Genomic DNA, 27430 nt, shown 5'->3' with positions numbered 1-27430 from the left:
ATTTTCTGACAGCTCTCATTCAACTTAAGTTCCTTCCTTATGTCAAACACGAACCTGTCTCATAATAAGTTCTACCCATTGGCCCTGTGTCTGTTGCATTGGTGCCATACAGAAAAACTCTCATCTCTCTTCCACAAAACAACTCTTCAGATGTCAGTTACACTTTAAGTAGTTTTGCTTCCCAGATAAGTATATTAGTAGCTTTAACCATTCCTTATATGTCATAGCTTTAAGTTGCCTCACTATCATGATCATTCTCTGCCAGACATGTTCAGAACAGTTAGTGTTTTCTTCAGGTGTAGGTATTTTGATGACTGCAGGATAGTCAGACTCTGACTTCTCTTGTTCTAGATGACATATTTCTATTAATGCTGCCTAAGATCACATTCCTTTTTATATTTATTTTTGAGTCCTCACAATCAACCTTGCTTATAATCAGCCTTTGACCATGACGTAGTGAACTTTCAGTTCTTTAAAATTCATTAAACGTTTTTACATGGGCTACTGGTAAGCTATGTCTTTTCCCAATCTGTACTTTTGTATATGGACTTTTTGGACTCAGTTGCAGATACGTTTATGCCTGTTTAACTTTCATCTTATTGATGTAGTCTATCATGCCAGCCTGTTGATATCTAATTTTGGTTACTGATTCTATTTACCATTGTACTTTTTATCTTTTCCAGCCTCAAGTTACCCCTAAGATTTATCTACACAGCTAGAAATGTATACTTGAGTTAGACAGGCCTGAATCTGTATCCTGAATCCACCACTGACTAGTTGGATGATATTGGACGGAATTCTTAATGGTGGCATAAATATTTTGTTGTATGAATGTACCTTTATCAAATGTACAATTTCTATAAATTTTTGGAAATTGAGCATATTTCCAATTATTTTGCTGTTGTAATCAGTGCTTTGTCAAAACACCTTGTATGCAATTCTTTAGGTACATCTATAACTAATTCCTTAAAATAAATTTCTAGAAATGGAATTGTAGGTCAGAAGGCGTGAAAAATATCAATACGTTGCCAAAGTGACATGCATAAAGGTGGTATTCATTCATTCACTCAACGAAAAATATTTGCCGAACTCCTCTTGTATGTGTGTGAGGCACTGTTCTTAGCAGTCTAGGATAGATTCACTTCTCTACATACTTGCTGACTCTCATGATTCTTTCTCATGTTTATTGCTCTTAGAGAAATGTTTTTAAGCCTATTTTGACACTCCCATCTTTGGAAAGCTCAAAATCTAGGTGGGGGGCCAGCGCCATGGTGTAGTGGTTAAGTCCAGTGTGCTCCACTTTGGCGGCCCAGGTTCACGGGTTTGGATCCCGGGCACGGACCTACACCACTCATCAAGCCATGCTGTGGCGGTGACCCACATACAAAATAGAGGAAGACTGGCACAAATGTTAGCTCAGGGCTAATCCTCAAGCAAAAAAAGAGGAAGATTGGCAACAGATGTTAGCTCAGAGTGAATCTTCCTCACCAAAAAAAAAAATCTAGGTAGGAAGATAAGTAACTAGCATTTGTCCCTAATAGCTGAATTTACATATTTCTGAATTTTAAAATAAATTTGTACTCTTTCCTATGTTATGGTATACACAGGATTCCTTGGTATTTGTTGTATTCCCCAGTAAATTTTAAATAGAATTTAATTGAATTACGTATTAAACAGAGTTGGTTGCCAGCTAAGTGCTAGAGGACTATTCAGAAAGTCAGGATCCAATCCTTGAGGAACTTAGAATTTCTGAAGGAATGAAATGTGATTTGCATGCAACATTTCTAGGTACTTTTATTGTATAAAGTGAGTTATGCCTCTGTTTAAATCTATTTACAATAAAGCCTCTACTAAACCAAAACACTTTATGAATGAGGTGTTCTGGTTAATTGAATCTTCTGGTAAACTTGTGGCTAACCAGAAAATTCTTTTTTAGTTCAACTCTTCTTGTTAAACATTTTTTTTAAGTATCAATATACTCCTGCCTTATTAATTATATTCACATCTAGTGAATAAAATTGAATCTCTTCATTAGAAAACTCTGCAGAACCGTATGGTGATCATTTTTTTAAAACCATGAAATTTGCAATATTCAGATCTATAAAATGACTGGCAATTGGGCTGTGTGTATATGGTTAGCCATAGACATCACTGGATGTTTCTTTTTTCTAGATGTGAGTTTGAATTATTTTCTTGTCATTTTTTTCATAAAAAAGTAACAGAAAAGAAATATTAATTTGTGAGTTCTAGTTACTTTGTTTCAATTTAATTTAAATGTGGTTTTATAGCTTACTGAATCTAATTGTAGTTTCTAATTGAGTATAAACAATTTGTATTTATACAATAAGTGTCATTTAAGCCCAGGGCCTCCAATCTATAATAAGAATGTTCTTCTTGTTGAGAATGTTGAGACAGAATTCTCACAGTAGAGCTGAAATCCTTTTTTTTCCAGCTTTATATAGGTATAACTGACAAATAGGAATTGTAAGTATTTAAGGTATACAGCTTTATGTTTTGATATATGTATACATTGTGAAATGATCGCTACAATCAAGCTAATTAACATATCTGTCACCTCACATAGTTACCAGTTTCTTGTGTGTGTGGGTGTGTGGTGATAACACTTAAGATCTACCCTCTTAGCAAATTTCAAGTATACAATACAGTATTGTGGACTATAGTCACCATGGTGTGCATTAGATCTCCGGAACTTATTCTTCTTGCATAACTGAAACTTTGTACTGTTTGACCGACACCTACCCATTTCCCCCTCCACCCCACTCCTGGTAACCAGTATTTTACTCTCTACTTCTGAGTCTGTTTTAGAGTCTACATAAGTGAGATCATCCAGTATTTCTCTTTCTGTGTCTGGCTTATTTCACTTTGCATAATGTCCTCAAGGTTCATCCATGTTATCAAAAACGTGAGGATATCTTTTTTAAGGGTGAATAGTATTCCATTGTATGTATACATTTGTATACATTTTTTAAACCATGAAATTTGCAGTATCTAGTATTACAAACTGTCAGGGAAGAGGGAGAATCCCCCTCTGCCCTTTCCCTTAAGGTTCTTCTGGCTGGCCAAATAATTAACAAGACACGTTAGCAGGAGAAAATAATACCAAGTTTAATAACATGTAGACATGGGAGAAACCAGGGAAACTGAGTTTCTCAACACAATAGCAGAGATTCTCATCTTAAATACCATCTTCAGCCAAAGACAAAGGAGGATGTTGGGGGTGTGGGGAGTCAGTTACGGGAGATTACCAGTAAAGCACAGTAAACAACAGTGAAGTTATTATGCAGATTTAAGGCCTCATCTTCCCCACTGATAAGTTTCTAGAAATGAGGTCATCCCCCCTCTTCCCAATACAGAGAGGGAGATACCTTTACAAATGGAGATTTCCCTTATAAATGTAAATGTTTGTCTGGCAACTCCTAGCAGGGCCACCTAGAGAATGTGGCCGGGGAGACAGGAATTATAGTAATCAAGAGTATGTAGATTTAAGTTGTCTTCTTCTGTCCTGATAAGAGTTTTCAAAGATAAGGTCATCCCCCCCTCTTCCCACTACACAGAGGGAGATACCTTTACAAATGTAAATATTTGGTAAACAGAACTTTGTTAAGAATGGGCTTAGCGAGGACCCTGCCAGTCTGTCCATACCCCGAGTTAAATTCTTTAGGCAGTTAGTGGGGGAGGTCAAATGTCCATCAGAGAAAATACTTAAAGTAAAGAGATATATTTCAGGGTGGCCAATTTTGATCTCCCACAATACACACACAAATACACACACACACACACCATATTTTCTTTATCTATTCATGTGCTGACGGACATTTAGGTTGTTTCCATATTTTGGCTATTGTGAATAATGCTGCAGTGAACACGGGAGTGCAGTTATCTCTTTGAAATCCAGATTTTATTTCCTTTGGTTATATTCCCAGAAGTGGGATTGCTGGATCATATGATAGTTCTGTTTTTAACTTTTTGAGCAACCTCCATACTGTTTTCCATAATGGCTGTACCAATTTATATTCCCACCAACAGTGTATAAGGGTTCTCTTCTCTCCACATCCCTCACTAACACTTGTTATCTCTAGTCTTTTGATGATAGCCATTCTAGCAGATGTGAGGTGATATCTCATTGTGGTTTTGATTTGCATTTCCCTGATGATTAGTGATGTTGAGCACCTTTTCATATACGTGTTGGCCATTTGTATATTTTCTTTTGAGAAATGTCTATTCAGGTCCTTTGCCCATTTTTAAATCCAGTTACTTTTTTGCTCTTGAGTTTTATGAGTTCCTTATATATTTTGGATGTTAACCTCTTATCAGATATATGGTTTGCAATATTTTCTACCATTCCGTAAGTTGCCTTTTCACTCTTAATTGTTTCCTTTGCTGTGCATAACCTTTTTAGTTTGATGTAGTCCCACTTGTTTATTTTTGCTTTTGTTGCTTGTGCTTTTGGGGTCATATAGAATAAAATCATTACTAAGACCAATGTCAAGAAGCTTTTTCCCTATGCTTTCTTCTGGTGTTTTACATTTTAGTTTTTACATTTAAGTCTTTAATCCATTTTGAGTTGATATTTGTATATGATGTGAGAGATGAGATAAGGATCCGATTTCATTCTTCTGCATGTGGATATCCAGTTCTCCCAGCAACATTTATCAAAGAGACTATCCTTTCCCCACTGTGTGTTCTTAGCACCTTTGTCAAAGATCAGTTGACTATAAATGCATGGATTTATTTCTACACAATCTATTCTGTTCCATTGGTCTATATTTTTTTATTGTGAATTTTTTTTTGTACATTATTGTTTATCAGTCACCATATAAGTGCATCCCTCCACCCCTTGTGCCCACCCCCCACCCCCCTAGCCCCTGGTAACCACCAAACAGTTCTATCTGTGCGTGTGTTGGTTTATCTTCCACATATGGGTGAAATCATGCACTGTTTGTCTTTCTCTTTCTGGCTTATTTCACTTAAGATAATACCCTCCAGGTCCATCCATGTTGTTGCAAGTGGGACGATTTTGTTTTTTATGGCTAAGTAGTATTCCATGGTATATATATACCACATCTTCTTTATCCAATCATCAGTCAAGGGACACTGGGGTTGCTTCCATGTCTTGGCTATAGTGAATAATGCTGCGATGAACATAGGGGTGCATAAGCCTCTTTGGATTATTGATTTCAGGTTCATTGGGTAGATACCCAGTAGTGGGATAGCTGGACCATATGGTATTTCTATTTTTAATTTTTTGAGGAATCTCCATACTGTTTTCCATAGAGGCTGCACCAGTTTGCATTCCCACCAGTGGTGGATTAGGGTTCCCCTTTCTCCACAGCCTCTCCAGCATTTATTGCTTTTTGTCTTGGTGATTATAGCCGTTCTAACGGGTGTAAGATGATATGTTAGTGTGGTTTTGATTTGCATTTCCCTGATGATTAGTGATGTTGAGCATCTTTTCGTGTGCCTATTGGCCATCTGTATTTCTTCAGAGAAGTGTCTGTTCATTTCCTCTGCCCACTTTTTGATTGGGTTGTTTGTTTTTTTGTTATTCAGTTGTGTGAGTTCTTTATATATTATGGAGATTAATCCCTTGTCAGATATATGGTTTGCAAATATTTTTTCCCAGCTGGTGGGTTCCCTGTTCATTTTGATCCTGGTTTCATTTGTCTTGTAGAAGCTCTTTAATCTGATGAAGTCCCACTTGTTTATTTTTTCTTTTGTTTCCCTTGTCTGAGTAGACATGGAATTCAAAAAGATCCCTTTATGGTTGATGATGAATAGTGTACTACCTATATTTTCTTCCAGGAGTTTTATAGTTTCAGGTCTTTGATCCATTTTGAGTTAATTTTTTTGTATGGTGAAAGAAAATGGTGTACTTTCATTCTACTGCAAGTGGTTGTCCAGTTTTCCCAACACCATTTATTGAGGAGACTTTCCTTTCTCCACCGTATGTCCTTAGCTCCTTTGTCAAAGATTAGCTGCCCATAGATATGAGGTTTTATTTCTGGACTTTCAATTCTGTTCCATTGATCTGTGTGTCTGTTTTTGTACCAGTACCATGCTGTTTTGATTACTATCGGTTTGTAGTATGTTTTGAAGTCAGGGATTGTGATTCCTCTAGCCTTGTTCTTCTTTTTCAGGATTGCTTTAGCTATACGGTGTCTTTTGTTGCCCCATATGAATGCTAGTGTTCTTTGTTCTATTTCTGTGAAGAATGTCCTTGGGATTCTGATTGGGATTGCATTGAATCTGTAGATTGCTTTAGGTAGTATGGACATTTTAACAATGTTTATTCTTCCAGTTCAAGTGCATGGAATCTTTTTACATTTCTTTATGTCATCATTGATTTCACTCAGTAATGTCTTATAGTTTTCGTTGTATAGGTCTTTCACTTCCTTGGTTAACTTTACTCCTAGATATTTTATTCTTTTTGTTGCAGTTGTAAATGGGATTGTCTTCTTGAGTTCTCTTTCTGTTAGTTCGTTGTTGGTATATAGAAATGTAACTGACTTCTTAAGTTGATTTTGTACCCTGTCACCTGGCTGTAGTTGTTGATTATTTCTGATAGTTTTCCAATGGATTCTTTAGGGTTTTCTGTATATAAGATCATGTCATCTGCAAACAGCGAGAGTTTCACTTCTTTGTTGACTATTTGGATTCCTTTTATTCCTTTTTCTTGCCGAATTGCTCTGGCCAGAACCTCCAGTACTGTGTTGAATAAGAGTGGTGAGAGTGGGCACCCTTGTCTCTGTTTTCAGAGGGATGGCTTTCAGTTTTTCCCCATTGAATATGATGTTTGCTGTGGGTTTGTCATATATGGCCTTTATTATGTTAAGGTATTTTCCTTCTATACCCATTTTGAGAGTTTTTATCTTAAATTTATGTTGGATCTTGTCAAATGCCTTCTCTGCATCTATTGAGATGATCATTTGGTTTTTAGTCCTCATTTTGTTAATGTGGTGTATCACATTGATTGATTTGCGGATGTTGAACCATCCCTGTGTCCCTGGTATAAATCGAACTTGATCATTCTGTATGATCTTTTTAATGTATTGCTGTATTTGGTTTGCCAATATTTTGTTGAGGATTTTTGCATCTATGTTCATCAGGGATATTGGTCTGTAGTTTTCCTTCTTAGTATTGTCTTTGTCTGGCTTTGGTATCAGGGTGAAGTTGGCCTCGTAGAAAGTGTTGGGAAGTGTTCCATCTTCCTCTATATTTTGGAATAGTTTGAGAAGGATAGGTATTAAGTCTTCTTTGAATGTTTGGTAAAATTCTCCAGAGAAGCCATCTGGTCCTGGAATTTTATTTTTGGGGAGGTTTTTGATTACTGTTTCAATCTCTTTACTTGTAATCCATTTCTTCTAGATTGTCCAATTTTTTGGCATATAGTTTTTCATAGTATTCTCATAATCTTTTGTATTTCTGTGGTATCTGTTGTAATTTCTCCTATTTCATTTCTAATTTTATTTATTTGAGCCTTCTGTCTTTTTTTTTTGGTGACTCTGGCTAAGGGTTTGTCAATTCTGTTTACCTTCTCAAAGAACCAGCTCTTTGTTTCATTGATCCTTTCTACTGTTTTTTTAATTTCAATTTCAATTATTTCTCCTCTGATTTTCATTATTTCACTCCTTCTGCTGACTTTAGCCTTTGTTTGTTCTTCTTTTTCTAATTCTGTTAGGTGTAGTTTTAGGTTGCTTATTTGGGCTTTTTCTTGTTTGTTAAGGTGGGCCTGTATTGCTATGAGTTTCCCTCTCAAGACTGCTTTTGCTGCATCCCATATGAGTTAGTACGGTGTATTTTCATTTTCATTTGTCTCCCTATATGCTTTGATTTCTCCTTTAATTTAATCAGTGATCCATTGGTTGTTTAGTAGCATGTTGTTGAGTCTCCACAGCTTTGTTACTTTCCTCGTTTTTTCCTTGTAGTTGATTTCTAACTTCATGGCATTATGGTCTGAAAAGATGCTTGTTATGATTTCAATCTTCTTAAATTTATATGAGCATGCCTTGTTTCCCAACATATGGTCTATTCTTGAGAATGTTCCATGCACGCTTGAGAAGAATGTATAATCTGTGTTTAAGTGGAGTGCTCTGTATATGTCTATTAAGTCCATCTCATCTAGTTTTTCGTTTAGGTCCATTATTTCCTCATGTGTTTTCTGTCTGGATGATCTGTCCATTGATGAGAGTGGGGTGTTGAGATCCCCTACTACTATTGTGTTGTTGTTAATATCTCCTTTTAGGTTTGTTAATAGTTACTTTATGTACCTTGGTGTTCCTGTATTGGGTGCATATATATTTAAAAGTGATAGGTCTTCTTGGTGGAGTGTCCCTTTTATCATTATATATTGCCCCTCTTTGTCTCTCGTTACCTGTTTTATCTTGAAGTCAACTTTGTCTGATATGAGTATGGCAACACCTGCTTTCCTTTTGTTTGCCGTCAGCTTGGAGTATCGTCTTCCATCCTTTCGCTCTGAGCCTGTGTTTGTCTTTAGAACAGAGATGTGTTTCCTGGAGGCAGCATATTGTTGGGTCTTGTTTTTTAATCCATCCCACCTCTCTGTGTCTTTTGATTGGAGAGTTCAGTGCATTTACATTTAGGGTAATTATTGATATGTGGGGGCTTGTTGTTATTTTATCTGTCTTTTTCTGGTTCTTTTGCATTCCTTTTGTTTCTCGTCCCATGTGTTTTGGACTACCAATTTAGTTTGGTAGTTCTGTATGGGGGTTCTCTTAGTTTTCTCTTTCTTTATTGTGTGTGATTCTGTTCTGATTATTTGGTTAGTGGTTACCATGAGGTTTGTATAAAAAATCTCGTGGATGTGATAGTCCATTTTTTGATGGCCTCTTATTCCCTTAGACTAAGTCAATTCAATCCCTTTCCTCTTCCCCTTCTAAGTTATTGTTGTCGCATCTTATTCCTTCTTGTGTTGTGAGTTCGTGTTTAACATGATGAGGTTATATTTATGCTTGGTGCTTACCTTCCCTTGATCTTTGGTTTTATATTTAAGTGTTTGCTAATCTATTTTGGTAAAGGACTGCAATTTTTCTGCTTTTGTCAACCTGTTTTCCTCCTTGTTCAAAACTTTGAATCCCCTTTCTCTTTTTTTCCTCAGGTATGAGGGCCTTCTTGAGCACTTCTTGTAGTCGGGGTCTTGTGGCAATGAACTCCCTTAGCTTTTGTTTATCTGGAATAGTTATTATTTCTCCATCATATCTGAAGGATATTTTTGCTGGATAGAGTATTCTTTGCTGAAAGTTTTTGTCCTTCAGAATTTTGAATATATTGTTCCACTCTCTCCTAGCCTGTAAAGTTTCTGTCGAGAAATTGGCTGAGAACGGGATAGGAAATCCTTTGTATGTTATTTTTTTTTTGTCTAGCTGCCCTTAATATCTTTTCTTTGTGGTTGACTTTTGCCAAATTTACTACTATATGCCTTGGAGAGGGTCTTTTCTTGTTGATATATTTAGGAGACCTATTTATTTCATTCACTGGTATTTCCAGCTCCTTCCCCAGGTTTGGGAAGTTCTCAGATATTATTTCTTTGAACAAGTTCTCTGCTCCTTTTTCCCTCTCTTCTCCCTCTGAAATAGCTATAATCCTTATGTTGGATTTCCTAATTGAGTCAGGTATTTCTCAGAGAGTTTCTTCATTTCTTTTTAGTCTTAGTTCTCTTTCCTCCTCCATCTGGAGCATTTCTGCATTGCTGTCCTCAATGTTGCTAATTCTTTCCTGCATATTGTCAGCTCTGATGCTTAACGCTTCCAGATTTGTCTTTATCTCCTCTATTGTGTTTTTCATCTCTAAGTTTTCTGATTGTATTTTTTTTTTACAGTTTCAATCTCTTTTGTGAAGAACCTCCTTATTTCATTAGATTGTCTGTCTGTGTTTTCTTGTATTTCATTAAGCTTTTTTATGATGGCTTTTTTGAATTCTCTGTCATTAAGGTTATACATTTCTGTGCTTTCTGGGTTGACTTCTGGGTGCTTGTCATTTTCCTTTTGGTCTGGAGATTTAATATATTTTTGCATGGTACCTGTCAGTGTTGGCTTACTTTTCCTCATAGTGAAAATATATGGTCACAGTTTCTTCTTGCTGCCGCTGGGTGGGGGTCATAGGCTGTGTATTCTGGCCTGCTTCAATCCGCGGGCACTCTCGCCAGCCACTGGCTGATATGAGTTGTGGCTGAGTGGAGACTGCTGGGGGGGAAGCGTGGGAACAGCTGAGTCTGGAGTGCAGCTAGGCCAAAGCAGCTGGGGCTCAGGTGCAGGTGGGTTGAAGAAGCTGTGGCTGAGGTGCCTCTGGGCCAAAGAAGCAGGGGCTGGAGTGCCGCTGGGCAGAAGGAGCTGGAACTGGAGTGCGCTGGGCTGAACAAGGAAGAGCTGGAGCGCCGCTGGGGCAAAGAAGCTGGAACTGGTGTGTGCTGGGCCAAAGAAGCTGGAAATGGAGTGCACTGGGCCAAAGAAGCTGGAACTGGAGTGCGCTGAGCCCAAGAAGTAAGAGCTGGAGCGCAGCTGGGCCAAAGGAACTGGAACTGGAGTGCACTGGGCTGAAGAAGGAAGAGCTGGAGCACCTCTGGGCCAAAGATGCTGGAACTGGAGTGTGGTGGGCTGAAGTTGCTGGCACCAAGTCAGCTGGAGCCTGAGCACAGGCCAAGCCAAAGCCACTGGAGCCGGGGGGGGGGGAGGGCGTGGCAGTCAAACCAAAGGGGCTGGAGGAGGGGCACGGTTCAGCCAAAGGAGCTGGGGCCATGGTACGGGGAAGCTGGGGAAGCTGGGGCCGTGGCTTGGTCCTGCCAGAGCAGTTGGGTCTGTGGTGTGGTGGGGCCTGAGCTGCCACTGCCTCTGGTGCCGGGGCACAGGCTTGCCTGAGTGCTGGTCGGGCCCAGGCACATGGGGGCTGCTGCCTATGGGAGTGGGGTGGTCACGCTGCCCCTGCTGGTGGGGCCCGGGCGCCTGGGGGCTGCTGCCTCTGGGGACAGGGCTGAGCTGAAGTGCTGCTGAGCTGAAGCGCCAGTCAGGTGGGCCAGGTGGGGGATGGGCACTTACTTTTGCCTCCCCTATCTCAGAGGTTTCTCGCCTCACTGTCGCTCTCTGCTCTCCTGAGGGGCTAGCTTGCCAAAACTACCCTTGCAACAGTTCCGCTCCCTCCATAGGGGGATCCCCTCAGGCTGTGAGGGGTCTTGGAGAGTGCCGGTTTTCACACAGCGAGCCGCCCCTCCCCCTCCTCTGAGAGCCTTGTGGTCTCAGTCTCTGGGTCGCAGTGCTTGGGGAAGGAAAGGAACTCCTCTTACCTCCTTCCACTTCCTCTGGGGATTCTAGCACCTCTGTCCTCGGGTGTATGGCTGCCTGGATGCCTCAGACGTCACCTGTGTTGTGTGAATAGCTTCTGTTGGAATATGAATGTCCTTTTTGTTGTGTCTTAGAGGGGGAGAGTTCAATGTGGGAAGCTCATTCTGCCATGATGCTGACGTCTGGTCTATATGTTTTTATGCCAGTACCATACCATTCTGATTACTATGGCTTTGTAATATATTTTGAAATGAGAGAGTGTGATGCCTCCAGCTTTGTTCTTCCTGCTCAAGACTTTGCTTTGGCTATTTGGGGTCTTTTGAGGTCTTTTGGCCTATTTGGGGACTATTTGGGGTCTTTCCATATGAAATTTAGGATTTTTTTCTGTTTCTGTAAAAAATGCCATTGGGATTTTGATAAGGATTGCATTGAATCTGTAGATCACTTTGGGTAATATGGACATTTTAACAATATTATTTCTTCCAATCCATGAACATGGGATATCTTTTCATTTATGTGTTGTCTTTAATTTCCTTCATCACGGTTTTATAGTCTTCAGTGTACAAGTCTTTCATCTCTTTGGTTGAGTTTATTCCTAACTATTTTATTCTTTTTATTACTATTGTAAATAGAATAGTTTTCTTAATTTCTTTTTTGAATAGTTTGTTGTTTGTGTATACAAATGCCACTGATTTTTGTATGTTGATTTTGTATCCTGCAGCTTTACTGAATTGTTTATTAGTTCTACCAGTTTTTTATTGTCTTTAGAGTTTTCTACATATATGATCATATGTGCAAACAGATAATTTAACTTTTCCTTTCTAATTTAGATGCCTTTTATTTCTTTTTCTTGTCTAATTGCTCTGGCTAGGACTTCAAGTACTGTGTTGAATAGAAGTTTCAAATGTGGGCATTCTTGCCTTGTACTGGATTTAGAGAAAATATTTTCAATTTCTCCCCATTGATTTTGATGTTAGCTGTGGGCTTTTCATATGTGACGTTTATTGAGTTGAGGTAAGCTCCTTCTGTACCTATTTTGTTGTGAGTTTTTCATCATGAAAGGATGTTATATTTGGTCAAATGCTTTTTCTGCATCTACTGAGATGATCATGTGGTTTTTATCTTTCATTCTGTTAGTATGGTGTATCACATTGGTATGCATGTATTGAACCATCCTTAAATACCAGAGATAAAGCCCACTTGTTCATGTTGTGTAATCCTTTTAATGCACTGTTGAATTCAGTTTACTAGTATTTTATTGAAGATTTTTGCATCTATGTTCATAGGGATATTGGCTTGTAGTTTTCTTTTCCTGTGATGTCTTCTTCTGGATTTGGTATCAGAGTGATACCATCATAAAATGAGTTTGGAAGGGTTTCCTCTTCTTCTGTTTTTTGAAAGAGTTTAAGAAGGCCTGGTATTAGTTCTTCTTTGAATGTTTAATTTACCTGTGAAGCCTTCTGGTGCTGGGCTCTTCTTTGTTGAGGAGTTTGTGATTACCAATTCAATCTCCTTATTGGCTATTGGTCTATTCAGGCTTTCTATTTCTTCTTGATTCAGTCTTGGTAGGTTGTGTGTTTCTAGGAATTTATCTATTTCTTCTAAGTTATCCAATTTGTTAGCATATACTTGTTCATAATAGTCCCTTATTTTTGTTTCTGGGGCATCCGTTGTAATGTCTCCTATTTCATTTCTAATTTTATTTCTTTGTGTCTTCTCGCTTTTTTTATTAATTAGTCTAGCTAAGAGTTTGTCAATTTTTTAATCATTTCAATAAATACTTTTATCATAGACTTTTCAAGTATGCTTAATGTCCATACCTAAGAAGGAAAATACTTTAAAGCACTGCTTCTTAACCATTTTGACCCCTTTGAGAATCTGATGAAAACTTTGGATGCTCTTCATAGAAAAGTGCATATACAGAATTTTGCATACAATAGACCACAGATAACAAACCTGTTCTTTAAACTATTAATTTAATTTATCCTGGAGTATAAATGAATAATCAGTAGGTTTTGGTTGGGATAGAGGAGAGAGTAAGAACACTTAATGACTCAGAAATTTTGGAATTGAGGAGCGTAAAGAATTGAGAGGCTGGGGACATGATGGACAAACATATAAGTAAATAATTCTGTCCATTCTAACACCCATGCATCCACATGCATGCTCCCTTTCCAGGGGAACTGGAGGATTTCCCTACCTGCTGTGTACCTGCTTTCTATATATGAAATGCACCTTTAATGTAAAATATGTCCCTCTGACCTTCCTAATTATACATATTTGCCAACGTGGTGAATTTAGAATTCAGACATTAGTCCAGAAAGAGAAACACTAACTCTTTAATCTTGGTATGGGTAGCAAAGGGTCATCAGATTGTAAAATATGACTTTTGTGACCCATTACTGGTGAAGTTTTACCAAATCTACACTGTCTCATGTTTGCTGCTGGTAGAAGATCAAATCCAAAGCCCTTAATAATCTATTTCCCTTGCTGTTGATTTGTAAACTTGATTCTTCCCATTGTGTCTTTACCAAACTTCATAGAAAGGTGCTACATCCTGAATATAAAAGCAAAAACTATATATTTTTTGAAAGAAATAAGTCCTTACCTCTTTAAATTTTTCATATTCTGATTTCATTAAAGGCTGTTTAATCAGTTTATGACAAGTATAAAAATAATATGATGGAGAATCATATACCTACCACTCAGTTTAAAGGAAAACAAAATAAAAACTCCTACGTTCTCATCTCATCTCTATCCATTCAGAGATAACCAGAACCCTGAATTTTGATTATTGCTCCTTTTCTTTTTAATTTTACCTTATATGTCTGTTTTGCTAAACAATATGTTTTTTGGTTTTGCAAGTGTTTCAGCTATATATTGATGGAAACATATTTGCATGTAATTTTCTACATCTCACCTTTTTTATTCTTCAGATGCCTTTTCATGCTCAACATTCCTGAAGTCCATCCAAATTTTTCTACATAGCTGTAATTTATATATTTTTCTGTAATTTATAATATTTCATTGTGTGGTTGTACTCCAATTTAGTAATACATTCTAAATTTTTGCAATTAAAATGTTTCTATGAACATTATTGTATTCAAGTTTACTAAGCCAAATTGTTTTTCAAAGTGTATGTACCAATTTACATTCCCACAAGAAGTGTATAAATGTTTAGGTTGCTCCACATTCTTGTCAATGCTTGATATTGTCAGACTTTAATTTGCTGAACAGGTGGTATTGATATGCTATCTCATGATTTTCATTTGCGTTTCCATATTATTAATGAAGTTGAACATCATTTTATATATCTGTCATTCTAGTGGTTGTGTAGAGGTATAACGTTGTACATTTAGTTTGTATTTTTCTAGTGACTAATTATGTTGAGCATCTTTTCATGTGTGTGTTTGCCATTCATGTATCTTCTTTGGTGAAGAGTCTGTTAAAATGTTTGGCCCTTTTTTAGTAGGTCATTTTTTATTATTATTGAGCTTTGAAAGTTCTTTATATATTCTGGATTTCAGCAGTATATCAGGTATGTGTTTTACAAATATTTTCTCCCAAATTGTGGCTTATCTTTTCCTTCTGTATTAGTTTTCCGTTGCTTATGTAACAAACTACTGTGAACTTAGTGACTTTAAACAACACAAATTTATTATCTTACAGTTTCTGTAAGTTAGGATTCTGACACAAATATCACTGGGCTAAAATCAAGATATTGGCAGGGCTACCATTCCTCACTGGAGCTTCTCAAGAGAATCCATTTCCTTCCTTTTTTCAGCTTATAGAGGCCGGCCCACATTCCTTGGCTTGTGTCCCACTTCCTCCATTTTCAAAAGTAGTGTAAGTCATTCTCACATGGCATCACTCTGACCATTCTTTAGTCACATCTCCCCCTGACTCTACTCTTTCACCTCCCTCTTCTATTTTTAATGTCTTATGATTACTTTGGACCCACCCAGATAATCCTGGAAAATATTCATATCTTAAGGTCACCTGATTAATGTTAATTACATATGCAGTCTTAATTCCCCTTTGCCATGTAGCATAACATATTCATGAGTTCCTGAGATTAAGACATGAGTGTCTTTGGATGGGGGTCATTATTCTGCCCATACTACCTCCTCTTAGCAGTGTCTCTTGAAGAACAGAAAATTTTAATTTTGATAAAGTCCAATTTATCAATTTTTAAATTTATGAATTATGATTTTGGTCTCATGTCTAAGAAATTAAAAGTCACAAACATTCATGTTTTAGTGCGTTTTTTTTCAATTAATTGGTTTTTAGTATATTTAGAGTTGTGCAAACATTACTACTAATTTTAGAAAAATTTCATCCCTGCAAAAAGAAAGCCTATACCCATTATCAGTCACTCGCAATTCTAGTTTCTCTCCGGCCCCTGGTAACCCTTGATCTACTTTTTTCTCTATGGTTATGCCTACGCTGGACATTTCATATAAATAGAATCATACAATATGTGGCCTTTTGTGACTGGCTTCTTTCAGTTACCATAATGTTTTCAAGTTTCATCCATGTTGTAGAATGTATCAGTATGTTATTCCTTTTTATTATGGAATAATACTCCAGTCTACGGATATAGCAAATGTTGTTTATCCCCATTTCAGTTGATGGACGTTGGGTTATTTACACTTTTTGGCTATTATGACTGATGCTGCTATGAACTTTGGTGTACAGGTTTTTGTGTTGACGTGTTTTCATTTCTCTTGGGTATAGACCTAAGAGTGGAATTTCTGGTCCATATGATAACTCTGTCTTTAAGCTTTTAGGAACTGCCAGGCTGTTTTCCAAAGCAACTGCAACATTTTACATTCTCACCAGCGGTGTATGAGGGTTCCATTTTCTCCACATCCTTACCAACCCTTGTTATTGTCTGTCTTTTTTCATTCTAGGCATCCTACTAGGTGTGAAATAATACATCATTGGGTTTTGATTTGCATTTCCCAATAAGTAATGATGTCAGGCATTTTTTCATGTGATTACTAGTAATTTGTACATCTTCTTTGGAGAACTGTCTGTTCAAATCCTTGCTCCATTTTTAAATTAGATAATAAGTCTTTTTATTGTTGAATTGAAGGGGTTCTTTATATATTCTGGATACAGGTCCTGTAAGAGATACCGGATTTGCAAGTGTTCTCTGTGGGTTGTTCTTTTACTATGTTGATGGTATCATTTGCAGCATACGTTCTTAATTTTGTTGAAGTCCAATTTATTTATTTATTTTTCTTTTGTTGCTAGTGCTTCTGCTGTTGTATATAAGAAACCATTACTTAACCCAAAGTCATGAAGATTTATCTCTATGTTTTCTTCTAAGATTTTTATAGTTTTAGCTCTTACATTTAGTTCTATGATCCATTTTGAGTTAATTTTTGTATATGGCATGAGGTAGGGATCCAACCTCATCCTTTTGTATGTGAATATCCAGTTGTCCAGGTACCATTTATAGAAAAGACTATTCTTTCTCCATTGAATTTTTTTTTGTTCGCTTGTTGAAAATCACTCGACTGTAAGTGTATGGATTTATTTCTAGACACACTATTCCATTCTGTTTATCTCTATGTCCATCCTTATAGCAATACCACATTATGGTTTTGTAACAAGTTTTGAAATTGGGAAGTGTGTCCTATGTGTCCTCCAACTTTGTTCTTCTTTTTCAAGATTGTTTTGGCTATTTTGGGTCCCTGTCACATCCGTATGAATTTTAGCATCAAATTGTCATTTTACGGAAAAAAGGCAAGTGGGATTTTCATAGAGCTTGCATTGAGTCTGGATCAATTTGGAGAGTATTGACATTTTAACAATATTTAGCTTTCCAATCCAAGAACATGGGATGTCTTTCCCTTTATTTATATCTTCTCTGTTTCTTTTAACAATTTTTTGTAGTTTTCAGTGTACAAGTCTTATTAAACTTTGTGGAATTTATTCCTAAGTATTTTTTTGATGTCATTGTAAATGGAATTGTTTTCTTAAATCATCTTCAGATTGTTCATTGCTAGTTTATAAAAATACAATTGATTATTGTATATTGATCTTTTACCCTGCAACCTTGCAGAATTCATTTATTTGTTGTGGTAGGTTTTTTTGTGGGTTCCTTAGGATTTTCTGTATACAAGGTCATTTCATCTGTGAATACAGATAGTTTTATTTATTCCTTTCCAATTTGATACATTCTGTTCTTTTTTTTCTTGCCTGAATGCACTGTCTAGAACCTCCAGTACAATGTTGAATAGAAGTTTTGAGAGTGATATTTTGTATGTTTCCTGATATAAGGGATAAAACATTCAGTCTTTCACCATTAAGTATGGGATTTTTGTGGTAAGAGAGCATGTTCTTTATACCAATCCTTTGAAATTTCCTAAAACTTTCAGTTCCTGAAATGGCCCAGGGTGCAGTCAATTTTTTATACATTCCCATTTGTGCTTGAAAATAATATGTATTTTATAGTTGTTCAATGCAGTGTCCTTATATGTATCTGTTAGATCAAGCTTATTGATTATATTGTTCTGTACCAGGAGTCAACAGGCTTTTTCTTAAAAAGCCATATAGTAGATATTTTAAAGATTTGCAACTCTCTCAACTGCTGTTGTAACACAAAAGCAACCATAGGATACATCAATGAATGATTATAGCTGTGACTCAATAAAGCTTTATTTACACAAATAGGTGACCAGCACATGGGCTGTAGTTTGCCCACCCCTGCTTATTACTATTAGTTTTTTTTTTAAATCTGCTTTTGATTAACCAATTGCTGAGAATAAGTTAAATTCCCTCTATGATGATGAATTTATCTATTTCTCCTTGTTTCATATATTTTGAAGATATGTTAATAGATGCATACAAGTTTAAGATAATATCTCTAGTTTTTAAACCTTTTTGTCTTAATATAGTCACTTTATCTCTAGTAATGATTTTTGTCTTAAAGTCTATTTTGTCTAATGTTAATATAGCTTATAGTAGCTTTCTTTTTAGTTGCTATTTGCTCAATATGCATTTTTTTCATTCTTTTTTTTTTCAACCTTTCTAAGTGGTTGTTTTAGGAGTGTCTCATAAGTAGCATGTGACTGTATTTTGTAAATGCAATCTGATCATCTTTGACTTTTAAATAGATCATTTTATCCATTTGCATTTATTATAATTACTAATATCTTTGGAATTATTTCTACCAAGTTTTTGTGTTTTTTTGTTTTTCTTACCTCTTCTGTTGTTCTTTTATTTCCTTTCTTTCTTTTGGATTGACTATTTTTTCTCTTTTTTTTTTTTCCACAACAAAGTTTGTTAGTTATGCCTTCTTTGTATTTTTTTTTTACTGGTTACCCTAGAAATTTTAACCTGCATTCGTTTCAAGTCTCATCAATATATTTACCCTCCATCCAAACAATATTAAGAACTTAAAACATTTTAATTTCTGTCATCCCCTCCTAATTTGTACTATATTGATGTTCAGGGATTTAGTTCTATTTTAAATACACACACATAAAACATTAGTATTTATATATTAATTGGTTTAGATTTATCCACGTATTTACCACTTTCTTTGCAAATCATTCCTTTTTGCATCTCAGACCTTCTCAATGGGAATATTTTTCTTTTGCTTGAAGTACATGATTTAAAATTTCTCAATTAGGGTTATTTGGTTGCAAACTGTCTCGGGTTTTGTCTGTCTAAATGTCTTTACTTCCACCCTCATTTTTGAAACAAAGATATTTTATTGAGTATATAATTCTCAATTGAGTTACTTTACTTTTAGCACATTGAAGATATTATGATATTATATAGTGCCTTCCAATGTTGTTTTTGAGAAGTGAAAGTTTATCTAATTATTCCTTTGAAGGTAATCTGTCTTTTCCCTCTGGCTTTTATTTTTTTAACATCCCCTCTTTGTCTTTGGTGTTATGGTGTTATGATTTGTCTAATTTTGGATTACTTTTTATTTATTCTGCTTCGGATATGTTGGATTTCTGAATCTTTCAAGTATTCAGTTCCTTAATTCTGGAAAAATCTTGGCCATTCTCTTCAAATATTACCTTTGCCCCATTCTTTCTGCTCTCCTCTGGAACTCTGATTAGACATATATGTTAGTATTTATCACTCTATCTTATATATCTCTTTCATTTTTTTTCATTTCTTTGCATAATTTTTTCAGATCTACTAGTTCACTAAATCTCTCAGCAACTGTATCCAATCTATCAAACCTGTCCATTGAGTTCTTGATTTAAGTTTTCGACTTCCAGTTCTAGAAGTTCTCTCTCTCTTTATTTTCATTAGTTTTGGTAATTTTTGTAGTCTCTTGCTTTTAACTCATATTTCCCCCTTTCATTTCTTTAAAAATAAAAATATATACACAGACAGAGAGAACAGTTTAGTGGTTACCAGGGGGAAGGGGGTTGGGGGGTGGGCACAAGGGGTGAAGGGACGCGTTTATATGGTGACTGACAAACAATAATGTACAACTAAAATTTCACAATGTTATGAACTATTATGACATCAATAAAAAAATAGAAAGATATGTATTTGATATTATATATTCTAATACTTACATTCTTTGTGGATCTGAGTCTGCTCTTTGTTGTTTTTTTTTTCGTTTTTTTTTTTTTTTGCTAGCTCTTGTCCAGATGCTTCGTGTTTTCTAATTTTTTTTAAATTTTGGTCTCATATCTTTTGGAACTTTATCTGTTGTAATTTTTTGAAGTCTGAGTAGCTTCCTCCATAAAGGAGATATTTATTTGCTTCTGCCAAGCATCTTTGGGGGCTGCCAGCCTGGAAGCACTTTAAATATATTGTTAGTTTGAGATTTCTCAGATTACCCAGATAGTTTTATACTGCATATTATATGAGTTCTCACTTGTGTTTGCCAATTCTTAGGAAATATTTCCTTCCTCTCCACTCGGTACCCAATTTTTGAGATAATCAATTTTCTAACAGTCCCTTGGAGTGAAATGTTTATTTCTATTTCACCCTTACATTAAGGATGTAACATTTTGAGATGCCAGCTTTATAGGGTCTTCAGTAAGATTGCCTATCTCGAGGCTGTTCTGGGTTTTGTTTCCTGATCCCATACTCCATGAACTATCTTTTATAGCAAATGATGTCAAGGTAAAAGCTGGTTTTAGTGTTCATCACCATGGGTTTCTATCTTCACTTAATTTATGACTTCTAAATAGTCTTTATAAACAGCTTCCCAGATCATTCCTGCATTTAAGATGGTTTTTAAAAGTATTTTATCAGCATTTTTAGTTGTTTTTAGCAGGAAGGTTTATGAGGATTCCTATTCTGCCATACTGCTGGAAAAAGAAGTCCAGCTATTTTATATTTTTGAGTTGACTTTCCCTTTTTCCTTCTAGCTCCCCATATATACTGCACCACCTCTCCAGTCTAAATATGTTAAAGAGCAGCCTGGTCATTTACAAATGAGCTTTGCATCCATCCGCACTACAACTGGTCATTATATTGGCTGGTGCATGGTAAGTCAATTCTAATAGTGGTTCAATATTGGAGGTTTCTGATTTGTATTACATACCAATCGTTCCATTTACCCATTGATATGTAAGAAACTACCCAAAAAGTTAGTGGTTTAAAACAGCAACCGTTCTATTACAGTTTATGATTTTGTGAGTCAGGAATTTGATCAGAGTTTGGACAGGTGATTCTTCTGTTGCCTGTGGTGTTGACAGAAGTCACTCAGTGGTATTCATCAGGTGAATGGGCTAATCTAGAGGGTCCAAGACAGCTTTATTCTCGTCTCTGGCACTTTGTCAAAGGTGGCTAGAAGGATGGTCTCAGCTGGCAATATTGACTGAAGCAGCTACACATGGCCTCTCAGGCATGGTGGTCTCAAGGTAGTCAGATAACTTACATGGGTAATTCAAGGCTCCTAGAGAAAATGTTACAAGAGGCCCTAAACAGAATCTGTCAAGCTTACCTATCCTCAGATGTCCAAGGAAGTCACTTCTATAGCATTCTATTGTTAAATCAAGTCACTAAGGCCAACCAAGTTTTAAAGCGAAGGAAATTAGATGCCACCTCTCAGTACGAGTGGCACCAAAGGATTTGTGGCCATATTTAACCTATACTATACCACTACTGCATAGATTAAAGTAGTTTAGCAAGTATTGGGCACCTAGCTTGTACCAAACATTGTTTGCCCTTATACATGATGTTCTGAAATTATTTCTGAATTGTTCCTTGTTTGGCTGAGCAAAATGTTCGCTGGTTGAGTTTAGCTCATAAGACCATTCTGACTCCAGTCAGCTATTGGGCAAAATAGAATTCACCTTATTTTAATACTTAGCCTTCAATCAGCATTAATCAGCAGTAAAGTGGTAGAGTACGCTGATAATGATACTGGTTTCATTATCTTCACATCAACATGGTGTGTTAGCATCAATATCTCCAATGTCAGTGTTATGATGATAATGTTGGTATTATTGTCGTCATCATTCTGAACTAATAACCACACAACTTTTCCTCAATTCTAACCTATCTAATTGTGAACCCTTATGCTTTTTTGTTACTAATCCATTCTTTTTAAAAATTCTAATGATCTTATAAAATACCAAATCTGTGAACTCTGGTCATTCCAGATGATATTTCAAACATCTGATGAATACATGATGTTATTTTTGAAAATTTGTGCCTTTCAAACAATTCTAATAGTACTAGTTATACTACATACTTTTAATAGTTTGATCTCAGAGAGAAATAGCTTAACTAGTTAGAATCTGAATCATGCCCCTGAGGCAATGCCAACAGCTGGATGATTCAGACTTAAATCTCCTTAGACGTAATTTTCCATAGCATTCTAAAGTTGTTTTCTGTGAGATAAATTGTTCCTGAAATATTTTTAAATTGCTGTTGTTACTATCACCCAATTTAAGACTAAAAGAACTTATTATTCTGTTAATATACTGAAATGAATAGATTGAAGAAGAGCACTTTTGAATGAATTTCATCTTCAGTCTAAATAACTTTGCCTTTCTAATTTTCCCCTAAAAACATAATTTATTCTTTAAAAAGTACTTCTGGCTCAAATTACGTTCTACATTAAACTTAGAATCATGTAGAGCAAATTCAGCTCCTACTCCTACGTGTTTTGAAATTTAGGTAGCAGTGATCCCCAGTGGTAAAAGTAGATTCCTAAACACAGCTAAGGAAAATTTCCCAAAAGAAGTGACCAGTTTTCTTTCTCAGCAGTTACACAATTCCCAATTAATTGGTCAATAGGTATTATAACTATGAAGGTGGAATTTTCTCAAGGGACAGTCCCTAAAGAGAAGAGAGGTATCTCAGTGGCAGTTAGGGTCTGTGCTAGTTTGTACAGCTTTAAACCATGATGAACAGGATAAAGCTCTGCATCTCTGATCACCATGAAAATATCTGAGACAAAGTTACTAATACCAAGATATCTCAATAGCAATAACTTATTCTTTCTTGTCTAATATAATCATTTCTATTTGCTTTGAAAATCCCTTGTGTTGTTATTTTTATCCCGTGGTTTCATAGCATCTAGTTTTTGTTGTTGTTTTTGTCCCATGATTTCATAGCAGCTAGTTCAGAGAAAGAGACCATGTATTTGGATTGTGTTTTCTGGTTCCTTCAATAGAGTACTGCATGACTATGGGCAATTACTATGAGTAAATCACTCTGTGGCTTCATTTTTCTTCTGATGTAATTGAGCTAGTACCTATCACTCAATAAATGTGTGTAACAATATTTCTTGCATTAAAATAAATTAGTTATAAACAGGTAAAAGGAAAAATTTGATTTAAAGCTTTAATCCCTCCAATGGGTTAATATAATCTTAATTTGTAAAGAATTTATGTTCCTATTTAAAAACAAGATGGACACTAGTCTGTGTAGGATGATTTCTATCCTGAGATAAATGTCTTATTTAGATTTTTTTTCTCATTCTAATGCACACTAAGAAAAGAAAAAGATGAAGCGTTTTTCTGTAGTCTTTTTGTTGTTGTTTTCTCCACAAATCATTATGTTGTTGTGCTGCATCTTTATTAATCAGATGTTGCTTCTAAGCTGAAATATATCTCTCTTCATGCTTTATTTAAATTTCATTCATTTTTCTAGGACATTATAAAATAAGATGATGAATCTTTGTATTTCTGCAATAACTTTTCTGTGAGTTGCTCTGATTATTTTATAGGTATTACTTTACCCATTTATATGAGGAAATTAGTAAACAAGTATTATCCATGTTAAATAGAATGAAAAGCAAGAAATGATGAGAAGCTAAGTTCAACAAGTATCCCCATAGTAAATAAATAGTAAAGATGGATTTAGATTTGGGTGCAATGCCAAGTCAGCATTTTAATATAATCTCAGAGATGTGGACTGTTTGATCTAATTATCAAACATCTTCAAAAATGCAGCTGTCCTTTTTTTCCCCTTTTTGCTTAGGGTGTTTATGTCTTTGTGAAAAATGGGATAATGGATACAGTACAATTTGGAAAAGGTAAGTGAGTGAACCATCGATAATTAGGAATGTTCTATTGTCTTTTTAACTTGCAAGGTTTAAATGTGAGAAAAACGGACATGGTATGTTGTTCATTATCATGTTTCACCAGCTCAGAAGATGCTCTGTATAGCAATTTATGATAATAATAAAGCAATAGTATCTATCATTTCTTTAGCAATTATATGCTAAGGCACTGTGATAAGCATTTTACATAATTAATCTAATATAATTTTGTAGCATTTCTGTGAGGGTTAGTATTATAATTACTCCCATTTTACAGATGAGGAAACTGGGGTTTAGAAAAGCTAAGAAGGTTACCAAGGTCATGTAGCTAGTAAGTGGCAGCACCTGGACTCAAACTGAGGTCTGTTTTAGCTACAAAGTCCATATTATATACTCATAAAGCATAAATTGGAAACATGCCTCCATGTTATGAACTAGTTTAAATACGTACTGCTTGCTGTTAAAATGCCTAGTATTTTGCTATCGATTGCTAGGAAACAGTATACCTGTTAGTCACCCTAGAATATTTGAGCTAATGTTGGAAAGCAATCGTATTTGACTCTTTAGTTTGATAATAGTTTTTGGCAGCAGATATAGCTTCCTGCTATTCTTGGCCTAAGCCTGTTGCCAAATAAATGTGTATGGGAGACAGAAAGATCAGCTAAAATTTTAAATGTCTCCATGATGTTGATGATCTGTATACGTATTATCATTATTTAATCTAGGTAGTAATTAATTCCAAATTACATTCCTCATCAGTCTTGAGGAATATGATAAGTGATTGCCATTAAATAATTAATCATGATAGAAGAGTGTCTTTTTTGGATTGCAAGCCAAGAAATCTGTACTTTTGCCCACTCTCCATCTACTTTTTGTCTAGGCTTACTTCTCATCCTGATCGTTGGTTTTAACCAAGAGCAACAGCTGCTCTGAGGTTATTGGGGAGTAGTGTCAAGCAGGGTCTAGTAGCTGCATGTATCTTTAGACTGTTGTTCAAAGTTCCCTAATAAAGTATCTATTTCAGTTATTATTGGATCGTACCAATTTTTGAACAGATAAGGCCAGGAGAATTTCCATTATGGGGATATAATACGTACACAATCAGGAATTTACTTTATAGTAATCCATGTTAAGATGTGCATTCTATCATCATATTTTATTAAAGAGTAATAATTATCTCTATTATTAAGAAAACAAATATCATTAAATCAGCTATGGAAGGAAGATTTTATTTGGTAACAAGTAACTATTATACCTAGCTTTTTAAGTTGCTGCTCAAATCATCATTTTGTGTAGCTCTTTTGAAGAGTGTTTAAAACATCTGCTATTATCTTAGCAAATCTCTTTAGCTTTTCTCCATCATATATATAGATTGCCCAATTGTAGTAAGTCATTTATGTTAATTTTTAACTGATTTCTTGAGATGCATATGTCTATCTGAAGAATCCACCTGGAGATTTTCTTCCGAAAATTGGAGTGATTACAGTCTCAGGATTGGCAGGCTTTGTTTCAGCGAGAAAAGGTAGGGTTTAAAAATACATATTATCTTTTTCAATGCCTTTATATTAATTTCTGAATTTTATTGCAACAGGAAAACCTCATATCCTTTATTGAATATTATTAGTATAGGCTATCGTAAAAATTTTTTAATTCTGTAGTACAGCATGTTTACTTTTATAAAGACTTTTTGTGTTTTCAAAAATATAGCTATTCCACTATGCAGAAATAGAAGTACAATGATGTACACCTGAAATTTTTACAATGTTATAAACCAATGTTACTGCAATAAACAAAAAATTAAAAAAAAATATATAGCTATTCCAAAAGATGTTCAACATCATAAGTTATTGAGGAAATGCAAATGAAAACCAAGGCGAGATACCACTACACACCTATTAGAATGTCTAAAATTAAAAAGACTGACCATACCTAGTGTAGTCGAGAATGCAGAGCAACTAGAACTCTCATACACTGCTGGTGGGAATACAAAATGGTACAGCCATTCTGGAAAATAGTTCAACAGTTTCTCATAAAGTTAAACATACACTTACCATGAGTCCCAGTAATCCGCTACTGGGTATTTACCTTGGAGAAATGAAAAACCTGTACACAAATATTTATAGTCACTCTATTAATCGCCAAAAGCTGGAAACAACTTAAATGTCTTTCAACAATAAACTAAACTGTGGCACATCCGTACAAAGGAATACTGCTCAGCAACAAAAGGAATGAACCGTTGACACATGCAACAATCTTGATGAATCTGAGTTAAAGAAGCCAGTCTAAAAAGGTTACATATTGTATGATTCCATTTATATGACTTTTTTAAAAAGACAAAACTGTAGTGACAACAAGTCAGTGGTTCCCAGGTGTTAGGAGTAGGGAGAAGGGGTGACTACAAAGGGATAACATGAGGGGGCCGGCCCCGTGGCTTAGTGGTTAAGTGCGCACGCTTCGCTACTGGCAGCCCGGGTTCAGATCCCAGGCGTGCACCAACGCACCGCTTATCCGGCCATGCTGAGGCAGCATCCCACATACAGCAACTAGAAGGATGTGCGACTATGACCTACCACTATCTACTGGGGCTTTGGGGAGAAAAAGGGAAAAAAAAAAAGGAGGATTGGCATGGATGTTAGCTCAGGGCTGATCTTCCTCACACACACACAAAAAAAAAACAAAGGGATAACATGAGATATTTTTTAGGAGTGATAGAACTGTTCCATATGCTGATTGTAGTGGTGGTTATATGACTTTATACATATATTAAAATTGATAGAACTATACACCAATAAGGTTGAATTTCCTGTGTGACCATTTAAAAATAAAATTTTAAAAATATATAGCTGTTCCTATTAAAATTGTAATTTATCATTTTGTTTCTCATCTTCTAGATAACTTTATTTTTTAAAATATCTTAAGAGTCTCTAGCTGTCAAAAAAAAAGATCTTGAGAGTCTTACGTTAACGTAAAAATGTATACTAACCACTTAAACTACTTTTCTCTGCTTAGTCATAACCACCCATATTCTGAGGGCTATATTAAGGATTTGAGACAGAGATGCTGATAGCTCAGAAAAAATTTTATTCCCTCTCGATCTCATCTTGACCAAGGTTGCTGGAACTTATATCAGCCAGCTCAGAATGGACTTTGTGAAAGTAGACAACTCACTCACTACTCTCATTCAGCACATGAGGCTTGGTATAATTTGATTTCTTTTCCCCCTCTTTTCCCTCTGTATCTCTACCAACTTTGTCCTCCCCTTCCCACTATACCACTTGTGTAAAGGATCCCCAAGACCATCCCCAGATTTGATGGTTAGCCAGGAAGACTCAGAGGACTCAGCATGTAGTCATATTCATGGCTAAGATTTATTACAGTGAAAGGATGCAAAGTAAAATCAGCAAAGGCAAAAGGCACATGCAGCAAAGCTTAGAGGAAACCAGGTACAAGCTTCCAAGAGTCCTCTCCCAGTGGAATCATATAGGATGCACTTAATTCCTACACTAATGAGTTGTGACAGTACATGTGAGACGTTGTCAACCAAGGAAGCTCATTAGAGACTGAGTGGCCAAGGTTATTATTGGGGGCTGGACACGTTAGCACCATCTTACCTAGCATGTACCAGACT

At 35.9% G+C, this 27430-nt stretch overlaps 1 protein-coding gene across 2 annotated transcripts in view; it reads left to right on the top strand.

Moving 5' to 3' along the window:
- Nucleotides 1-27430, top strand: part of APOOL (apolipoprotein O like) — an 87762-nt gene that overhangs the window by 42815 nt on the left and 17517 nt on the right. For both annotated transcript variants that reach the window (XM_014792369.2, XM_087427665.1), the window contains exons 3-5: nucleotides 20675-20794; nucleotides 23742-23796; nucleotides 25226-25324. In XM_014792369.2, the coding sequence (XP_014647855.1) occupies nucleotides 20675-20794; nucleotides 23742-23796; nucleotides 25226-25324 (274 nt within the window). The remainder of the gene's footprint in view (nucleotides 1-20674; nucleotides 20795-23741; nucleotides 23797-25225; nucleotides 25325-27430) is intronic.

The sequence above is a fragment of the Ceratotherium simum genome, chromosome X (assembly GCF_057802395.1).
Source record: "Ceratotherium simum simum isolate JZ-2026a chromosome X, ASM5780239v1, whole genome shotgun sequence".
NCBI lineage: Eukaryota > Metazoa > Chordata > Mammalia > Perissodactyla > Rhinocerotidae > Ceratotherium > Ceratotherium simum.
Note: the sequence above shows the minus strand (reverse complement) of the source record. Positions and strands in the feature narration are given on the sequence as shown.